We start from the raw sequence: 21209 nt of genomic DNA on the forward strand, positions 1-21209 counted from the left end.
GAGTAATTGAAACGTGTGTGTCTCCGATGAATAACCCACTTTTTACTGTGAACAAGCCTGATGGTTCATACCGCTTGGTATTGGATTACCGTCATTTGAACTCGCATTGCCGTACCTATGCAGTACAGAATACCCACGGCTCTGCTTTGGTGGATGGTCTTGTGAGAAAAAGGTTTAAAACCACACTTGACATATCCAATGGGTTTTTTGCCCACAACTTGTCAGGTCTAAGTTCCCAATGGACCAGTTTTACCAGTGGCGCTCGGCCATGGGCTATAAGAATAGTCTAGGCATATTTTCTGCCCGAATTGTCTCTCTTTTGGAGGGAGTCGACCCAGATGCGTGTTCGTATGTAAATGACATTTATCTCACAGACTGTTGTAAATAAAACAGCGGTATTATTAAGCATTAGCTGAAGCCATAATGCATCAGTCCAAATATCTAGTATAGGGATTTCATTTTGTATTTCGAGTCCACCATTTTCATGCCCTACATTGCCATGTGCTCAATGTTCTGATTGTCCTACCTCTCTGCCAGTTACACTGTGGATTCTACCTAGCAACAGTTATTATTAGTCCTTCTTGAGAGTGTAGCGCATGCTCAGCAGAAGTAACAGTTGTTCCTTATTAGCATAGCCCTCCCATGTTCTAGAAATACTGTTAGCTCCACCCACTGATATATTTGGAAATGTCCTTACGTGGTTGTAACCTCTGTCTAAGCTGTAAGCTGAACCCCTTCCACTGTGTATAAAAGGGGCCATGTGCTTGTATTCAGTGTGCTACTCTGTACAATACTGTAGAAGTGTTGTGGAGGTTGTATCACCACCTTTAAAGGTTTATTAAACTATGTTTTTGTATTTCCATTTTCCTTGCCAACTTCATTTGTAAGTCTAAGGACTTTGTACACAGAAGGGCGAACCCTTTCGGTACCTTTGGGCCTTGCTGAGGCCTGAACTCATCAATTGGCGCCCGTCACGTGGGGCTCATCGGCGACTCGGAGGCTCGAAGGACTGGTCGTGACGAAGGAGTGGAACTCTGCCGGGGAAGTGATCACTGCCAGCGGCGTCTTTAGTCCTGGCATCCTGAGGTATTTCTTCCTTCCTTCCGATCTGACCATCTGGGTGGCGCCGGTCTTCGACTGAGACCTCTTCTGTCGGTTTGCTGTGGATAAGCTGTTTGAGAAAATTGTGGAACTTGGCAAGTGGAATCTGGACGCTCGTGCTTGGTAAGGACCAATGTATGGTAATTACTGTGAGTGTTTATGGTAGCCAGTGATTAGCAAGGCAGTTTTAGGATACGCTTGCTGTGGCTTATGGATATGGATATGGATATGGAGATGTTTGGATGATCGATCATATTATGATTATGAATATGGGTATATATGCGTTGCAACACATATAGGTAGGCAATGTGGAGATTTTTCTCCAACATATGGTTGTGAGCGGCGCAACGATTAAGTGCCATTTTTCTGTATAATATTGTGTATTTCACAATATTTCTAGCATGTCTGCTTTTAGCGCACTACGTAAGTGGTGCTGCTGTGGAAACCGGTTAAGTCTTGAAGAATCGCAGCCGGCTCCCCCAGAAGGGACGCCGAATAGGGACATGTATATTAAGTTTGGTCTTTCCCCTATAATGTACAGCACATTGTGGAGGAAGTATACCAAGAAGGATCCTGAGTTGAGATGGCCTTTGTATGGTTCGTTTGATGTGCGCAAAATTGAGTATGTGGAACAGTGCCTGTGTAAGCGCCGAGCGAGACAAGATATGTTTGAGAGTGTGCGAATGTGGGTGAAAGAAGTACGTGAGCATGAGAAACGTGAACATGCGCTGACTGAGAAAGAGCAGAGGAAGAATGTGCGTGAGAAGGCGCAAGAAATGAGACAACGTGAACAAAAAGATGCGGAAGAAAAACGGGAAAAGGAACGTAGATTGCAGATATCTGGCCAATATCCCATTCGTCGGCCTCTTTATCCTGTCCTTAATAATGCTGATGATGATTTTTCATTACTAGATCGTTCTCCGCCTCCGTATGCTGGCCCGTCTGCTCCGAAAGGGGAAGATGAGGATTCTGGATCATTTAAAGATAAGGTAGACACGCGGTCTAAGCTAACATCTGATCGTATGGCGGAGCTCTGACAAATTTCTTATCGTATTCTTAAGGGTACAATTCCTCTTGCTGAAATATTGTTGTCTCTTGAAAAATGGCCGGACAGGGAAAAAATTTATTTTCTTGAAACCTTTTCTGATGAAGTAGTCGGGGCTTTTCGAAAATATTCTCCTGTTCTTGAACCTGATGACATAATACAAGATAAGAAAGAATTGCGTAAAGGTCTCTTTTCTCCTTCCCAGGCAGCTGATGCAGTTCGACGGTTATTCGTATTGCGGGATGAGGCGTCTCGGTTACGAGAAGAAAAGCGACAAAAGACGGTGGACGACAAAGAGACGGGTTTGAGTGGCGACGGGAAACAATCACCTATCTTTTCTTCAGATAAGGTCGATATTGTGCATGTTAAACCTATGCGAGAGGCAGCGCCTTTGTATGTTCCTCCTAAAGGAGCGGGTACTAGTTCAGATAAAGATTCAGCTGATGCCCGAGGGTATTTTATCTATAATTGGGTATATACTCCTTGGAATAGAGCGGATGTTATGGCCTTAAAGAAAGCGTTACCTGACCCACGGAAAAATCCTGCTGCCTTTTATGAGGAAGTTGAGGGGGCTTTGAATTCTTGTACTATGACATTAGCTGACATTGATTTATTCTTTGGTCTTATATTACCCCCTGACATGTGGAGATCAGTACGGAAAATTGATGATTTAGTGACGTTTAAAGCTAAATGGGAAGACATTGAGGAGGAGGACAGAGCTAGGAAACCTGCGCAGAAACCACCCCAGCTCATTCTAGACCTCCCTGCTGCTATTTTGATTAAATTAAAGACGATTATTCCCCCTAAAAAGATTGACTGGACTATGTTAGCATCTTGCAAGCAAAAGATAGATGAATCAGTTTCTGACTTCTTTACGCGATTTGAAGAAACTTTTCACGATTTCAGTGGTCAGTCTCTGACGGATGACACGGGTCGACATCTGTTTGTAGACAAATATGTTTCGAATTTATTACCAGGAGTAGCAGCTCGGTTGAAAGCGAGTGAAAGCTCCTGGACGACTTCGACTCCGGCATCCCTCCTGACAATGGCTCAGTATTACGAGCGTCAGGAACTAGAAGCAAAAAGTAATGAAGATAAGAAATCTAAGGAATTGAAAACAAAAGTTATGTTAGCACAAGTGTATGGACCACCCCAGAGAGGAAATAATAGAGGTGGTCGGGGTTTTTATGATTCTACATATAACCGCACAGACTTGGCTAAAGATCAATGTGCATATTGTAAGCAACGAGGCCACTGGGCCAATGAGTGTCCTTTAGCGCGAGAACACAGGGCTATGGGACGGGGTAGAGGTTTTGGGAGAAATCGTGGGGGTTTTTCTGGACCACGAGGTAACCTAAATGACAGGGCTAGATTCGAATCTAGGGAGCAACAACAAGGAGGGTCTAATACCTTTGATAGACGAAATCAGTATCAGATGTCTGACTATGTGCACCCCGAAAGTCATGATTCCCAATATGCATAGGATTGCGTAGGATGGGGGGAGGAATCAGTTGAAGTACCAGTAGATCAGAGGGGTCCTTATGTTACAGCACATGTTTTGGGTTCTACTGATCAGTTTCTGGTTGATACAGGGGCTACTCGTAGCGCTTTGTCTAAACAATTGGTTCCGAGGGCTCCCCTGTCTGGCTTAACGATCACATCTGTAGGGTTCGATGGAACACCTTCTCTTAGCCCATTATCCCAACCCCTTGCATTTCATGTCGACAAATTTACAGCACCATGTCCATTCTTGCTTTCCTCAAACACGCCTGACAACATTGTGGGTCTAGACATGCTGAAACATTTTAGAGCCACAATCCGCTGCTCCCCTGAAGGAGTACGCGTGATTTTAAATGACAATTACCCTGCAAAAGAGAGAGTGTGTGTGGTCGCTGAAAGTGTTGCATTAGCCTCTTTACCTCAAACGTTGTGGGCTACTTCAGACACTGATGTGGGACAGATGGTCATTCCCCCGGTTCGCATTAGTGTAAAGGAGGGAGCTGTGTTGCCACGCCTGCCTCAATATAGGATTTCACAGGAGGGTGAGGAGGCGCTCATACAGATTGTGCAGGATCTCATTCGAGTGGGGGTGGTGGAAGAAGTCCCATACAATGTTTGTAACAGTTCTATTTTACCAATCTTGAAGAAGGACACTGATACTAGGGTATATCGATTTATTATTGATTTGAGGGAGGTGAACAAGATAGTGGTGCCCCAATACCCTGTTGTTTCTGACATCACGACACTCCTTACCTTGGTCCCACCAACAGCGACAACATTCTCGGTTGTCGACCTGAAGAACGCCTTCTTTTCGATCCCTATTCACCCTGATAGCCGTTACCTTTTCGGCTTCACTTTGAATAATCGATCGTATAGATTTTGTAGAATTCCACAGGGCTATACTGAGAGCCCTAGTATCTACAGTCAGGCATTGAAAAGACAGTTGGATTCCTTTGTCTTGCTTGAGGGGGTAGTGCTTATTCAATATGTCGACGATATTTTGTTGGCTGCTGACACCCCTGAGCAATGTGAGACTTGTACGTTGTCTTTGCTTTCCTTTTTGGCTTCTCACAATCATAAGGTATCTAAGAAGAAATTGCAATTCTGTAGACCTAAGGTGACCTACCTAGGCCACCTTTTGTCTAAGGAGGGGCGTGCACTTACATCAGATCGTATCCAAGCCATCCTGGACACACCAACACCTTCTACACAGAAAGATGTTCGAGCATTTTTGGGTCTTACGTCCTTTTGTAGGCAGTGGATACTGGGGTTTTCACATATAGTCAAACCACTGTTAGCGCTATTGACAAAAGACACTCCAATTCCCCTTCCTTGGACAGATGAATGTGAAAACGCTTTCCAACAGTTACGTCAGGCCCTTTGTTCAGCACCAGTGTTAGGCACTCCTGATTACACGAAACTTTTCACATTATATGTACATGAGAGAGATGGATGTGCGTCATCTGTGTTAGTACAGATGCACGGGGACAGGCAGCGTCCGTGTGCATATTTCTCGGCATTGCTCGATCCTGTCGCTCGGGCATTGCCGGGGTGTTTTCGTTCGGTCGCAGCGACAGCTGTGTCAATACGTCAGAGTGAGGGAATAGTGTTATCTCACAAGCTGTTAGTGTTGGTTCCCCATGCTGTTGACGCCCTTTTGAATCAAACAAAGACGCAGCATTTAACAAGTGCCCGTCTGACCGGATATGAACTAACGTTGCTGGCTCCCCATATCACATTGAGGAGATGTGCTACGTTAAATCCAGCAACATTGTTACCATTCCTGACGACTCAGCCTGAGGCACAAGAAGCACATGATTGTATTTTTGTGACTGAGGAACAGACAAAGGGTCGTATCGATCTCCAGGATACGCCTTTCTCAGATGTAGATGGAGAATTATGGTTGGATGGCTCCTGCCTGAAGCTACCGGATGGTACGACTTCGGCAGCATATGCCATCACTACTTTGTATACTATCGTGGAAACAGCACGCATACCACAGAAATCAGCCCAGGCAGCGGAGCTGATAGCATTGACACGAGCATGTGAGCTTAGTGCAGAGTTGTGTGTGAATATTTATACAGATAGCCGCTATGCTTTTGGAGTAGCGCACGACTTTGGCCTGCTCTGGAAGGAAAGAGGTTTTCTGACATCACACGGAACACAAATTATGTATGGAGAACTGGTGCACAATCTTTTGACTGCCCTGACATTTCCTAAGAAGATAGCTATAGTGAAATGCAGTGCACATAAGAAAGTTATTGACAAAGTAGGGCAAGGAAATGCTTTCGCTGACCAAGTAGCACGAGAAACTGCAATGAGACCTGACTCCACTTCAATGTATGTTGTGAAGTCACAAGCAGAACGATGGCATGATGCTAGGAAAGAAGTGAGGGAAATACAGAGAGTTGCTTCTGATAAAGAACGAGAGCAATGGTCTGAAAATGGAGAACTGGATGATGAAGGTTGTTGGCGCAACAAACAAATGGATAGGTGGAAGTTGCCCACAGCTTTTGTCCAACCTATGGTTCAAATGGCACATGGGCTAGCACATGTTGGAGCTTCAGCGATTGTGAAATTGCTTGCGCAAGTTTGGGAGCATCCAGAGATTGCTAGCACGGCCAAGAGAGTGGTACAGACCTGTATGATCTGTCTTAAATACAACCCAGGGAAAGGAACACGGACTCCAGCAGGAGGTTTTAAAATACCTACTGCACCTTTTGAAGTCCTGCAAATGGACTATATCCAACTTGAACGCTGTAATAATCTAAAGTACGTCTTGGTAGTGGTGTGTGCTTTCAGTAAATGGATTGAAGCCTACCCTACTAAGGACAATACTGCAATGACTACAGCAAAGGTGCTACTTAAGGAGTTCTTCCCTAGGTATGGTGTTTGTAGACTATTATGGAGTGATAACGGGCCTCATTTTATAGCAGACGTTATCAAGTACGTTCTGAGAGGTCTGGGGATAAAACAGAAGTTTCATGCAGTGTTCCATCCACAGTCGGCTGGCTTGGTGGAACGCTACAATGGAACACTGAAGCTTAAACTAGCAAAGATCCAGGCTTCCACTTCTCTGACTTGGCCCGACGCTTTGCCTTTGGCATTGTTGTCAATAAGATCAGTACCACACTCCCGAACCGGCCTTACACCGTATGAAGTGGTGTTTGGTCGTCCCATGAATATTTGGGGAGTGCCTAAACCAAGTTCCGTATATGATGTACCTTGTGTATTGATGAATGACTATCTGGCACAATTAACTGATAACTTGGTTTCTATTCATCAACAGGTTCGAGAAGCACTCCCTGACCGGTCCACAGGTGAGGGTCATAGTCTCCGACCCGGTGACTTCGTCCTCATCAAGGCGTTCGAGAGGACGAGTGGCCTGGAGCCCCGATGGTGCGGTCCCGAGCAGGTTCTGCTCGCAACAAGAACGGCCGTCCGAGTGACCAACCGGAAGAACTGGATTCACTCCCTTCATTGTCGCAGAGTGCAACCCGGATTGGTGGAGCCTGCCGTGTTGACTGACCATCGAGAAATCCTGACTACAGAGAAAGGCCCTGCTGTGGTACCTGATGAGCAAGAGGAGTTCTTCCCGGACCCGACGACTTCTGGAGTAAGAAAATACAACCTTCGACCCAGGAAGAAGTTTTCTGCTGTTTAGACTGCTGTCAGAACGGCCTCTTGGTTGGTGCAACGGAGAGCCGATGAGGCAAGGGGGGGGGATCAGCCTTGCATTAGAGTAGTGACACCCGTCTTGGCCCGTTGGTGAAGAAAACAACAGCCGCCTTGGGGGAAGAGTTCTGACAGCCTTTTTTTTTTTAGTTTCAGGAAGATTTGCGAGACATTTGTTCAACATGGAGAGAAAGAAAGTGATCTGCGCCTTCGGATTTATTGCTAGTGTGGCAGTTGTTGCCATTATCACGTGGTTTGTTGAGGATGTAATTCCTGCCCGTGATCTATATGTGGTTTCTACACCGGTGCCAGAGGAGCATTTCTTTTATACGCTCCCCTATCAGGAATCAAAACACCGCTTGTCCTTTGTAAATAACACCTTCATTCAGATGCTACATCATACCCACACTGCTACAAATGAAACAAATTGCTGGATATGTGGTATGATGCCAGCGCACCAGAAGAAGGGGGGAACACCGTTTATACCTCTCCCTTTCTCTCATAATGGTTCTTGTCGTGCCTGGTATACTCTTCTATTTGCCACAAGAAAGCCTGCTGTTGGAAGATTACTTTTTAGACTAAACAAAGAATGTCACCAGAATAAAGAAGGCTATCCACAAGCCAATGGAACAATATGGGAGTGGGAAGAATATCGACCGGACAATGAGTCTACTCCCTACATTTTTACGAACACTAGAGACACTGTCGAAAGTGAAAAATTTGTGATCTCAGTTGCACAAGCACAAGCGGACTTATGCGTACAAAGTGTTGGGAACATCCCTGTAGGTGTTAGTGATTGTATTAAAGTCTTAAATATAGATGGTCTGAATAATAGCACATTTTTAGCATCCCATAATACATATTTTGTATGCGGTAATAGAGGATATTATCGATTACCAGCTGGCTGGTCAGGAGTATGCTATGTATCGTTTTTATTACCACCAGTGTTTTTAGCACCTGCCACTTATCATAAAGACTTGAAATTGTTGAATAATGCCACTGTGAATAGATACAAACGTACTTTATCTATCGATGATGTGGACCAGACCGACACTAGTTTGCAGCAATATGTAGATTTTAACCTAGGGTTATTCTTTTTTGTTGGAGCTGCCCTAAACAGTAGAAAGATAAGAAGATTAACTAGAGTTGTAGAGGCAGTGACCAACCAAACTGCTGCAGCACTAGGAAACGTAACTGAAGAGTTGCAAATTACTAGAATTGTTGCCCTGCAAAACAGAATGGTGTTAGATGTCATATTAGCAGAAAAAGGAGGAGCTTGTAGACTTATTGGAAGTAGCTGTTGTGTCTTCATCCCAGACAACTCGCCTTCTGTTTATAATGCCATAAATAAACTGCATAAAATAGCTGCTGACATACATGTAGATAATGGTACATGGACCTTCTCTAGTTGGTTTTGGACCTTATTTACTACATGGGGTTGGAAGATCCTCACTGGCCTTTGTATAATAGTAGTAATTCTTTTTACTTGCTGTATGTATATTCAATGTGGTCCTATGATATGTTCTCTTTGCATTACCTCTTGTATACCCAATAAGAAAGCTGTTTCCGAAGCTGCTTATCAAAAGAGTCTAACTAAAGAGATTTCTAACATTATGAGCATTGACATTCAAGATGAGTTTGATGACTACCCTATGAAATGGAATAGCTTCAGCTAACGCTGAAAGGGTCGTCTGTTGTAAATAAAACAGCGGTATTATTAAGCATTAGCTGAAGCCATAATGCATCAGTCCAAATATCTAGTATAGGGATTTCATTTTGTATTTCGAGTCCACCATTTTCATGCCCTACATTGCCATGTGCTCAATGTTCTGATTGTCCTACCTCTCTGCCAGTTACACTGTGGATTCTACCTAGCAACAGTTATTATTAGTCCTTCTTGAGAGTGTAGCGCATGCTCAGCAGAAGTAACAGTTGTTCCTTATTAGCATAGCCCTCCCATGTTCTAGAAATACTGTTAGCTCCACCCACTGATATATTTGGAAATGTCCTTACGTGGTTGTAACCTCTGTCTAAGCTGTAAGCTGAACCCCTTCCACTGTGTATAAAAGGGGCCATGTGCTTGTATTCAGTGTGCTACTCTGTACAATACTGTAGAAGTGTTGTGGAGGTTGTATCACCACCTTTAAAGGTTTATTAAACTATGTTTTTGTATTTCCAGTTTCCTTGCCAACTTCATTTGTAAGTCTAAGGACTTTGTACACAGAAGGGCGAACCCTTTCGGTACCTTTGGGCCTTGCTGAGGCCTGAACTCATCAAGACGACGAGATATGGGCGCATCTGTGCCACGTTGACCGAATAATTTGTTGTATTGCGGACTTCGGTTACAAATTCAACTTTGCAAAGTCTCACATTGCAGAGTACACAGGGTTGTTCTGGGCTATGAGCTCAACAATGACGGTAGAGGATTGGCACCTCACTTCTTGGAGAAATGCGCACAACTGCGCGCTCCGACAACGCTGAAAAAATTACAGTCTTTGCTGGGATTTTTACATTTCGGGCGTACTTACATTCCCGAATATGCCCAGCGTATCAAGCCATTGTATGCTTTGATACAACCTACTTTTACCAAATCGTGCTGGCTGCCTCAACATTCAGCCCTTTTGCAATCTTTGCAGGCTGATCTTCTAGAATCTAAATTCTTATTGACTCGTGATAACCTCATTAACCTGGTGATAAGAATCGTCCCTGGGACGGTGGGTTTCACGTACCTTACTTTTAACAAAGGTGACACAGTACCTATCACTTACAAGTCACTCTTGTACACTTCAGCTGAAATGTGGTTTTCCACTGTGGAAAAAGTTTTGATAGCAGTGCAAATGGCGATTGAACGTGCACTGCCGCAGGGAAAACGTATGTTGGTTGTTACACCGTATCCTGCCCTGGAGGCAGTGACGAAAGCCAGTGTACCAAATTCTAAAGCTATGCACCCCCGGTGGATACAATTAGCAACATCATTGACATCTTTGTCACGTTTGTTTTTGATGCCTCCTTGCAGTCACAGGAATATTTACAGTATGACTTTGTTCATCCTGCTCCTTTGACAATGCGTCCTTTGGAGGATTTCCATTGTATCATTTACACTGATTGTTCTGCGCAAGTCGCGCATGGGTCTAAGCACGCATATGTCTCAGCCTGCGTAATTGTGGTCGGTACAATAGTGAATGGAGAGTTCAAACCCGATGTCGTGCATACACAGACATTAAGGAACTGTACCGCCCGAATGGCAGAGCTCCGTGCTCTACTGCTTGCATTGGAGTACGCAGATCCTGGTGTGACTACTCTTATTGTGAGTGACTCTTATTACTGTGTCCAGTCTTCCAATGACAATCTGTTCTTTTGGACTCAAAATGAATATCGAGACTCCAAAGGTAGCACAATAAAACATAAAATGATCTGGGTCCGGGTAGCTGAACTTAAAGAGCGACTGCCACACGCGTATGTAATTCATACTCTCGGTCATCAGCATGTGGGAGTACACGCTGTTGGCAAAGTCAGCAGTTTCGACATATTTGGTAGCAGCATTTACATGTTCCAAAAGTAAGATTGATGATGATATCTTAGCAGCAATTGCTGCTACTGAGAAGGGAAGTAAATATCCCACTGGATTTCCTTCAAAGTATTCTTATCACTTAAGTCCTGACAAAGTTCCTTATGTAAAAATACTCGACATTGGTGACAGATTGCTTCCCAACGCAGGCCCTCACTGATTACAGCTGCCCACGAAGGTGTTGCGTCCGCGCATGCTGGCTTTTCGGCTTCTGTATCTCAGCTACAACAACGTTTCTGGTGACGGGGACTGTACAAACAGGCACGTGATTATGTCCTTCAATGTGACATTTGTCAGCAGATCAAGCCTTTGACTGCTGCACGTCCGCCCCAGACACAGTTGTGTATATCTAATAAACCACTTGGGTGTGTTGATTTAGATCACTGCGGTCCTTTTTCCTCTGATACTGCGTATAAGTATATCTTAGTTGCAGTTGATTCTTGCACACGCTTTGTATGGGTGTGGCCACACCGCAGCACTGATTCGCGAACTGTCATAAGAGACTTGTGTGTCTTTGTGGGAATTGTTGCCAGTGGCACCTTCCATTCGGACCAGGGTCCAGCGTTCACCTCTAAGGCGTACAAGGATGCCATGAGTTCACTGGGGGTCCAAGTCAAATTTTTGTCTCCATACCGGCCTGAGGGCAACAGTGTTGTGGAGCGAATGAACCGTCATTTAAAGCAGTCTTTGACAGCCAGGGTTCTAGGTACTGGCAGGAACTGGCTAGCCCATCTGAATAGTGTACAACGTGCACTTAATAATCTCCCTAGAAGGTCTCTGGGTGGGCGGACCCCATACGAAATGCTTTTTGGTATCAAAATGTTCGTCCCGGACCTTAAATGTCTAGACCAGGCGGCGGCTGATGCCCCCTTTGACGTAGATGAACATTGTCATATTTAACAGAATCTACAAGAGACGAGAGACAGTCTTGCAAAGGAACACTTGCCCTCCACATCTGATGCTGCGTTGCAGATCCTGGTAGTTGGCTGGCTACCCCGAGTTGGAGAACTGGTCAGAGAGAAGATCGAGAACAAGAAAGAATTTGGTCCCTCGTATCGAGCTCCAGTTCCTGTGCTTGGAGTGCAGGGCACAAGAACAGTCATTTTACCACCACTTCCAGGTCGTAAAGAAAAGAAGTACATCTCCATTGACAATGTCAAACTACACAGAGTGGTCGATTCTTCTTAGTATGACACCTGTGGTCTCCTATCCGGCAATGCTGAAGAATGCTGTTTTGTCGCTGGCACCTAGGAACAGGCCTGATGTTGTTTTAGAGATGCCTGCTATTTCAAGTCCTTTGTTGAATACCGTACCTGATGCCCGTCTTAATGATACTGAATACACTTACCCCACTGACTTATCGATGCCCGATTTACAGACCTGTGTGGCCAATGAGTCCCGATTTTTATTTGACACTAACTCTACCACGTCGAAGTCCCCTTCAAAAATGTCTATTTTTGCTGCATGGTTTAAAAAACATTTTTTGATTCCCCCTTGGACTTATGTCTGTTTTTTTTGTTCATGTCGATTGGATTTGTGGTGTATTTTTTCCGTCTTGTGAATGGACACTACGTTGAGCAACGAACAGTTATTCGACCAATTAATGGAATATTGGCTCCCCACTCCTCATCCCACATCCACAGATTAAAGAGAGATTTGGCATTTATGAATATTACTGCTTGGCCCGTTTTAGATGGGATTGTATGGGATGTTGTTAAATTTCAGATTCATGGTCCCACGGAGGTTATAAATGTCCCAAATGTACTGAGAGTTTCAATGGGGGGTGTCATTAAACAAAATATACGTTCTGATGATTGGGATGTTCAAGCCATAGAGGCTTTGTTTTCAGATTTGAAATACTATGCTGCCTTTGATGCTGAGGATTTATATTTAGATTCTGCTAACTACAGTGATTTGTATTGTTACCAACACTTTGGAAATCACTACCTGCACAAGGCAAACACAAGAAGGAATATGGTTAGCTATATCCAATGGAAACATTGTCCCGCTCCTGTTGAGGGCAGTTCCAGTGCTATTCTGAAGAAGTTCACATATTTTACTGATTTCAATCAGTCAAATCCTAATGGTTTTATTTTAAGTTGACAGAAAGGTCCTCTTCCAAAGTTAGACTTACCCACTCTAAATTATTATATTCCAAGTCCTTTCTTGACTAATTGGCTAATGGGGGTATGAACTATGGAAAGATACCATTGATCTAAAATCTGTTTGGGGTTCTAAAGCTTGGCAAGTGCAAGGCACAGAGGCTTTGCATCGTGCATGTCTCATCCCGAACTATATGTTGTTTTTGAATCCGACTATTTCTCAAACCACCTGCTTTGGATTTGCTACTACTAAAAAATTAAATGCACCTTCTTTTCCTGAATTAGAAGAGTATCCCGGCTGGGATAATTATACAAGTATATCCGTTAGAGAAATACAGACTATAGTGCTGAATTCTTCATTTAACATTTGCAGTTTGGATCCTGAGAGTTGGTTGCTTTGGCACAAAAGTGCTGATTCCTGCCAACATCGTTTTCTGGGTTTGTCCCCTGGATATACACAGGTTAGGGTGGATCCCCAGTGTGAAAGTGACCATTCTGTCACTACATATTCTGTAGGCAAGCTGTGTCAGAATTGGCTCAAATACTCCACTTTAGAGTCAGTTAAACTTCATTTGTCTAAACTGACTGGCGACGTTGATATGAATGCCTTTGTGAAAGGTCCTGCAGCTGGCAGATCCAAAAGGTGGATTTATGCTGTTTACAATGAAGTTTGGAAGCTGTCGCAGATTGAGGCTGCTTCATGATTAAGCGCTATTGATCGAGCTAATTTAGAAAAAGTGCTTGCAGTTGTAGATAATAGCATTAACACGCTTTCTTCCCGCATTTACACATTAGACAATATTGTTTCATCTGTTGTTGATATTGTGCAAGAGGATGTGTCTGTTTTGTTTCATGGACAAAATCAACTGCGTTCCATCATGGAGTTTGCATGGACTGTGCAAACGTTAAAGGCTGGTCGAGTGCCCTGGGACTACATTAAACACGTCCTCCTTATTTGCTCTTTTTAATTTGACTAAGAAACAACAGTTTATGTCTATGAAAGATGCAATGTTTTCTATGTTACTTATTGAAAGTTAGAACAGTTAGCATTTTCTGTGGCCGAATACAATTCTGCTGTGTGGCTTGTTAATCACACTCTCTTTCCCACTTTTCAAATTTGAAGCTTGCATGAAGTATTATGCCATATGCAGATATGAACCTTTAGGTAGAGCTTATCTCCATGAAGCTTGATCACTGCCATTTACATACAGATGCCTGACGGAGGGTAAAGTTTATTTAAATGGTGAAGATTTCACAACAACACCTGATCACTCATTAGTGTGTAGGAATATCCAATTGCATGGCTCTTGTAACCAGAACGCGCATAATTTGGTCTGTGTTTTAAAAGGCACACCTACACCTGCTATCACTCCAACATTTACATTACTAGCAAACGGTAGTTATTTACTTTTAAATAATGAAGACTGTTGTGGGATGTTATCCGGAATTCCTTACATGGTTACAGTCTCTGAACGTGTAGTTTGTTGTAAAAACGTAATGTTTCCTCCTTCACATGGGAAGCTGGATGTTTCCATCAGGCTGTCGATTCCGACCTTGAAAGCAGAGTTCAACAAGATGAGTCGAATAAGAGCTCTATTGTCCCAGAAAGAGGTTGCCCTCACATCTGCTCGTGAAAAATTTGTCCTTCACGTGGTCAACGCCCGCACTGAAGTACATGCTTTATTAAATACAGATTTACCCCTGCATTTTGGGGAGTTAATTCACACTATCTTTAATGCTTCCTCGACCACGGAGCTGGCCCACTTTTTTAAAGTTGTTAGTAGTGGCCTTGTGACTTCTTTTCAAACTATATTTGGTGTGTTCCCGGCAATTTTTAATTCCATTTTTTCCAGCCTGTTTGGTGGATTTTCCTTAATGCTCGCTCTGATTGCAGGAGTGCTTCTATTACTTTATTTATTTCAAAATGGATGCACGTCCTATGTAACAAGACCATCTACCCTGGCTGTTGCTGCTTCGCAACCGAATGTTTCGTTATTATGGAGCGCTGCCTCTTGCTACATTGAGTGCGGTTTATGGATTATCGTTTCGGTTTTCCTTTTTCACATGCGTCCAGCCTGTATTTCATTGCCTAAGCTGCGATTTCGACTGGGCCCTGGATTTGTGTCTCTGCAATACTGTGTCTCCCAACGTGGATTATGATCAACTGATGAGCCCCTTAGTTGCTCATGAATTGCTTTGTTCTGGCAACGGGATTATGGCCTTTGCAGCGATGCATGGAGTCTTGGGGCATTGGAATATTTTTGCAGCGGCGCATGACTTTTTGGCACGCAGTTATATTGAAGAAAACTCGAGTTGTCCTCTGATGGTACTAGAGGCTCCGGTTATTGAGGAACATGTATGTTCATTTCCATTGCTGAATTGGATGGCTGATATGTTTTCGGATGAGAACAATGACTTCCTATTGGAGGCTGTTGCAACGTATGATGCCTACACGCTGTTGGAGTAAGAAATGTTTCTTTTCTCTCTTCCATGACTGACGTCATGTGTTGAACAGCGGATTCTTTTTCCTTTTCAAACCCTTCAAGTTTTTTGATTAATCAGAAGAATTATACTACATTTGTGTATTTTTCCCAAATTTGGAGTTTGCTCCCGTTTCCCCGTTGTGGCAAATTTGAACTTGACTCGGACTCTCGAACTTGAACTCTGCGTTCCTGATTTGCCCTCACTGCTTCCACGTGCTCCGATCAAGGGAGGGTGTCGTGGGGATGACCCGTACATTTACACAGTGTTAAGTTAGCATGGGCTTATTAGAAGTTTAAACGCCATTTTACATTCCTGCTCTGCTTTGCACACGACACGCACTTGCGCTACTGTTTAGAGAACACTGAGTATTTTGCTTCACATGAGAATAACTTGTTTTGCTGCATTTCTAAGCTGCTTCGCTTGTTTAGTCTGTACAGTGTGAGCCAAGACCGTCAAGGTTATCTTAGACACTGTGGCTGTTGTTCTAACTGATCAGCGCACGTTCTAGACATAACACAGATGCAGCTGTGGCAACCTCTTATATTGGCGCGTTTAATAATGCACTGCATAGGCATGATCACACACACACTCGGACAACATTTGTATGCTGAGAGCTTGTGCAGAATCTGATGTGATCCACTTCTGCTAAATACCAGAGGTATGGGGCCACCTATGTAAGCCTAAAGAGACCTTCTATAGATATAAAATAACCTACTAGCAAGGGAGGGTGAAATAGAAGTATATTTTAAACCTGCTTTCATTTAGCTTTCTCCCTTTGTATTTTATAGAATAGTAACTATGCTGACAATATTATTTCTAATAATATGTCTGCTTGTATTAGCTACGGTGCTGCGCATGAGAACACAGCGTTAGAAATAAATATTTCAAACTTGCTTGTGTCTCCTTTTACTCCATGTTTTGGACTGGTATGAGAGTATAACGAAAGAGTGTTCTTGTTTTCCACATTGCCTGAGGTAACCTAAGTCGACTGTTCTGGGTTGTCTAATCATTGGTATTTTTGCTATAGGACGAAGAGCCAATGAGACACTGATGCTAGTCTGGTAGGGGATGTTGGGTACTAAGGTGAGTTTTGGCACTCCCTAATTCACTAAGGTCCTAAGTCTCTGTGCACAGTTCTGTGTAGGAGCAGAGTCCCTGCAACACTTATTTCCTTGCTTGCCTGCCTGGCCAGTGGGTGTGCATGGGGGTTGTCTTTGGTACATCTGTCTCTCTCCATTTCGTATTTCCTCTCTTGCGTCTCACTGTCTCCTTTCTATTTCATTGTTTTAGAGGTTGGGTTTTCCATTTGCTTACTGACACTTTACATTTTCCTCCTTGTCTTCTCCCATCTATCTCCTCACTCTGCTTTCCTTGCTCTTTTCTTTGTTGCTCTCTCTGTCACCCCGTTGTTCCTTCCTTTCTATCTGGCCTTTGTTCACTCTTGTTATATTTTATCATATATTGCATTTGTTCTTCTGTTGGAATTAAAATGGATATGTAGTATCATGCATTTGTATTGCAATGTATTTTACTCCACCTGCTCAGCCAGAGCCTGTGCTCTGTTCTCAATAAAATGTTGGAGTCATGATGTGTCTCGGAATGTTGGGACACAGAGAGGTGAAGTGACAGTTGGACATGGGCTGAGCAGCAGACAGGCTGCTCCTGGTGGGGCTCTCCTTCACATTTAACTACTTGTTGTTCTGAACTATGCAACATGTTACCTTCTTGAATAAATCATCTTTAATTACAAACTTCCTGTATGGGCCTCCTCACTACAGAGTGGTTGGAAGCCATAAACAAAGATGTGGAACTCATGAGTCTAACACAAGGTGTGACTCAAGGGTGGGTCAATAACAAAGAGATAGATGATGCTGTGACAAGATATCATCATGTGTCTACGGAATTGTCTATAGAAAAGAGAATTATCTTCAATTCAGTTGTGTTAGTGGTCCATGTTGTACTGAAGGAACCTTAATTGTCATTGGCTCCTGTGAATCATATAGTTCTATGTGGATTGATAGTGCGAAAAAGAGAGAATTTCTGGTGATATTGTTTAGATAAATGTGTGGAGCAAGATGTTTGTGAATGTATGTCCTGTGCCATGAGTGATAAGTCTCCGGTCACTGTTCCCAGTCCAGAAGTGGTACCTGTTCCTGATAAGCCTAGAGCAAACTGGGACTGAACATAATTGGACCATTGCATGTTGGGGGGTGGGGTCAATAAGTATGCTATTGTTATGACAGATCACTATACTTGCTGACCAGTAATCTAATCTGTGAATATTGGTAATAGTATAAAATCATTGAATCATTGAATTTTTAGAGCCTATCTTTGCCAGCGGAGGTATTCTTGACAAATTTTTGACTAATAATGGGACATATCATTTAAGGGGTAAGGCATACCAAACCATCCTTGTATCATCCCAGAAGTAAGTGTCTTGTTCAGAGTTGTAACAGGGTTATCAAAGATAATTTAAAGTCATCCAGGACCAATGGGTTGAATAGTGTACAAGAAATGAGGACGCTAGGGCTGTAGGATCTACGCTCAATGCCTATATGGTTGTATTACCTTTTGTGCTGCTTACAGGCAAGGTGCCCTCTTTCAACATGTTAAGATCTTGGATGGCAGAGTTCCCGGATTCAGAACAATTATGAGAGGTTACAATGAAAAGAAACCATGCTCATTCCAAGATGTTGATAAATGAACAGGAGACTGAACATCAAATTGTCAGGCAAAGCCTAAAGGGTTCTTCCAGGTTCTCTGTTCCTAAATGGGTGACTGTAGTGAAAAAATGTGTTGTAAAATCGGAGGATGGTAAGTGGTGGAGTAAAGATAAGTTGCCAGTTCTCCCATACTTGTCAAAGGGGAAAAGGAATGTGTTTGTGGATGCGGGTGATGGCAGAGTTGTGAAACAGTCTGACAATTCTGCAAGTGATCGTGTTTCACTAGGTATGAAGTTTGCATCAAAGAGGTTTCAAGACTTAGTTATGTGAAGTTTAGGTGGAGGAGTTGTCTTTGTAAGAAGTCCTCACTTGTTATTGGTGTCATGTGTAAGGGGGAAGGTGTGTTGGGTCATATATGCTTAGGTTTAGTGGTAAGTGCTTAGGTAAGTAGAACTTAGAATGTAAGTGAGATGTGCTTACCTTTGGTAGAACATGCAATCTAGAATGTAGGCGAGGTATAGCAGTTTGGAATGCTGCCTGTTTGAAAGAATTCATTAGCATTTTCCTCTTTTTTTATAAATATTTTTATTTAGAGATAGTTTGTCACTACTTAATACAATAATACAGTTATAAATTAATACAGCATCCTACTTATCCACATGATTAAGCATATAAAACCATATAAGTTAAAACAACGAAATTTGTATAGTACACCATTTCAGAGCAGCAGTCGTACAATCTGATTTTACAATCATAAATATTATATATATGTATCTAATCTAGCAACGTAGCAGCCACTTACTGTGTCTTAACTCGTATTCTCACTGTATGACAGAGGCATGCATGGCTAAACTACGCGTGCCTCTACAACGCAGCCCGATCGACAAATGTGTCTGAACAACGCATCTGTTTACCAAGCATGCCTTTACCATGCATGCCTTTACCAAGCAATTTCTTGGTAAAGGGATGTGTGGTAAAGATCACACCCCAGCCCCTCCGCCCTGAGCCATAAAACCCTATAAGCAACGCCGGCTCTTCCCTGAGCCCTGAAAACGACCCCATCCCTAAAACCTAAAACTACCACGACCCCCTCCGCCCTAAGCCCTAAAACCCTGTTCTCTGCCCTAAAAACAACCCAAACCCCCCTGAGCCCTGAAAACTACCCCTTCCCTAAAACATAAGACTACCCTGAGCCCTCCTACCTTGAGCCCTAATACCCGGCCCCATGCCCTATAAATAACCCAACCCCCAGCCCTAAAAACTACCCCATCCCTAAAACTACCCCCCCCAACGTTCCCCCAAACTCAGCGCCAGGCCCCTGTTACCGGTCCACATCGAGATTTCTGTACAGATGCTTCTTGTCCCGGATATCTAGACCACCCACTGCTTAACAACGCATATGTGTGATGAAGGCTAGCATACAGGGCTTTAAGTGGGCCGGGTCTCACAGGGTCTGAGCACCGGCAGTTTTTTAAAGGGGGCCTTGAAAAATGTCTCTATCGGGCCATGTTTTGTGCCCTGGCACAGGCGGTCCGTTTTTTTCCGCACTGCAGTGACAGCAGACCCATCGTGTGTGCGTGCTCACACTGCTCACTTCTCAAGAAGTTACAGCATGACGTCATGCCAGGTGAGTGTTCTAGGGGAAGCAAAATCCTTTAAAGAGAGTCATTTTCTCTCTGGATTTCCCTTCTCTTTTTGAAACTCAGGAGCAGCAACATAATCATGGTGTCACCAGGGCTTTAAGTGGAAGCATATTCAATATTATATACAAGCCATAGTTGCTGCTTATTTATCTTATGCAACTAACAACCATTGACAAAGCTAATAGTCCTGGCTTGTTGTAGACATGATGTTACTTGTTCTATCATAATTGTGGATGTAATGACAGAAACAGCAAGATACAAGTTGGGCGGCACACTATGCTAAGCAGAGATTTTTGGCGTAGGTGTTTTTAAGCCACGCTCTTAATTACATCGGCCACGTCCCTTGGAGAGACCCCCTAGGTTTTACATCCCACTTAAAGCCCAGCCAGCATGGCAGCACTTGTGGGGAAACGGCTTGCGTGGCGCTGACCGCATTTTAAAGGCTGTTTTCCACCTAAACTTGTGTGATAGTGTGACCATTCAGCAACTTAGACCAAATCATGGTCTGGCTCTTTTTGTCTTTGGGAACAGGATTCTGATTGGGCCTTTGTTCTGTATCTAAGGAGGAAACAGGGGCAGTCCAAAACTCGGCTAGTAATGGACTAGTTATGAGATGATGGAGGTAATGTGTGCAAACTCTCATATCCTGTGCCACACCCTAAGGAAGCCTGGGTGAGCCAGTATGAAGGAGGTCCTCAATGATAATGTGCTGATTTATGTAGGTGGGGTTGTTATTTTGTGAAATGTTTGAGCTAAATGCTGTAGCCAGGGACTGGTGCACTGTGTTCACCCCTGACACGTCATTTTCTGGTCTAGAAGGAGCACCAGAGGTATCTGGATATTATTTTATTATGTGCATTTTTATGTGCAGTATTAAGCGGTGACATCTGACAGTACTTTTTAGGTCCCGCCTAGCGAAAGCAGCGCATGCGTTGCTCTCGCTATTGCTGCTCTTGCTATTGCTGCTCTCGCTATTGCGAGTACCTTTTGGAATCGATACTGCAGAGCACTCGTATGCACGCGTCTGCATGGACAAACATGGCTGCTCTCGCCGTCTGTCCATAGCAGACAGCATGCGCATGTCCGTTGGAACTGTGGACAGCCCGACGCCATCTTACGATGCTTTCGTTGTCATAGCAACAAAAAAGCGGTCACTTTCACTGCCACTTGTTCTGCATTACTGAGCGACTAAACGCCATGAATGCAGAACAGGGACCACCTGCCATTTCAGAGCAGAGGTCAAACCCGTACGTGCCTCTTTTACTCAGACACGGGTCTCAGACCCCCACAGTCGACAACCCCATACTGAAAGAAGCAAGCCAGCAGACGCCAGACAGCATTGGGCACCACACGGCCGAGGAGCCAAAGTACATTTGTGCTGCTCGTAGCTCACTTTAACAGATACTGAAACGCGACAGGTCTCTTCTG

The 21209-nt window shown here is 43.7% G+C and overlaps 1 protein-coding gene across 1 annotated transcript; it reads left to right on the forward strand.

Annotated features, from left to right (window-relative positions):
- The first annotated feature begins 797 nt into the window (after positions 1 to 797).
- Positions 798 to 18129, forward strand: LOC144773911 (syncytin-1-like). Its single transcript, XM_078658975.1, has 3 exons — positions 798 to 812; positions 6936 to 8863; positions 18062 to 18129. Exons 2-3 carry the CDS (start codon positions 7504 to 7506, stop codon positions 18127 to 18129), a joined length of 1428 nt encoding a protein of 475 aa, XP_078515101.1. The 5' UTR covers positions 798 to 812; positions 6936 to 7503.
- Positions 18130 to 21209: the final 3080 nt, after the last annotated feature.

This window comes from Lissotriton helveticus, chromosome 8, assembly GCF_964261635.1.
Source record: "Lissotriton helveticus chromosome 8, aLisHel1.1, whole genome shotgun sequence".
In the NCBI taxonomy this organism is placed as follows: Eukaryota; Metazoa; Chordata; class Amphibia; order Caudata; family Salamandridae; genus Lissotriton; species Lissotriton helveticus.

Coding starts and splice junctions, on each gene's coding strand:
- LOC144773911 (XM_078658975.1), top strand. CDS start 7,504: ATGGAGAGAAAGAAAGTGATCTGCGCCTTCGGATTTATTGCTAGTGTG. Junction 8,864..18,061: donor TTCTCTTTGCATTACCTCTT/GTATACCCAATA, acceptor TGCTGCTTACAG/GCAAGGTGCCCTCTTTCAAC.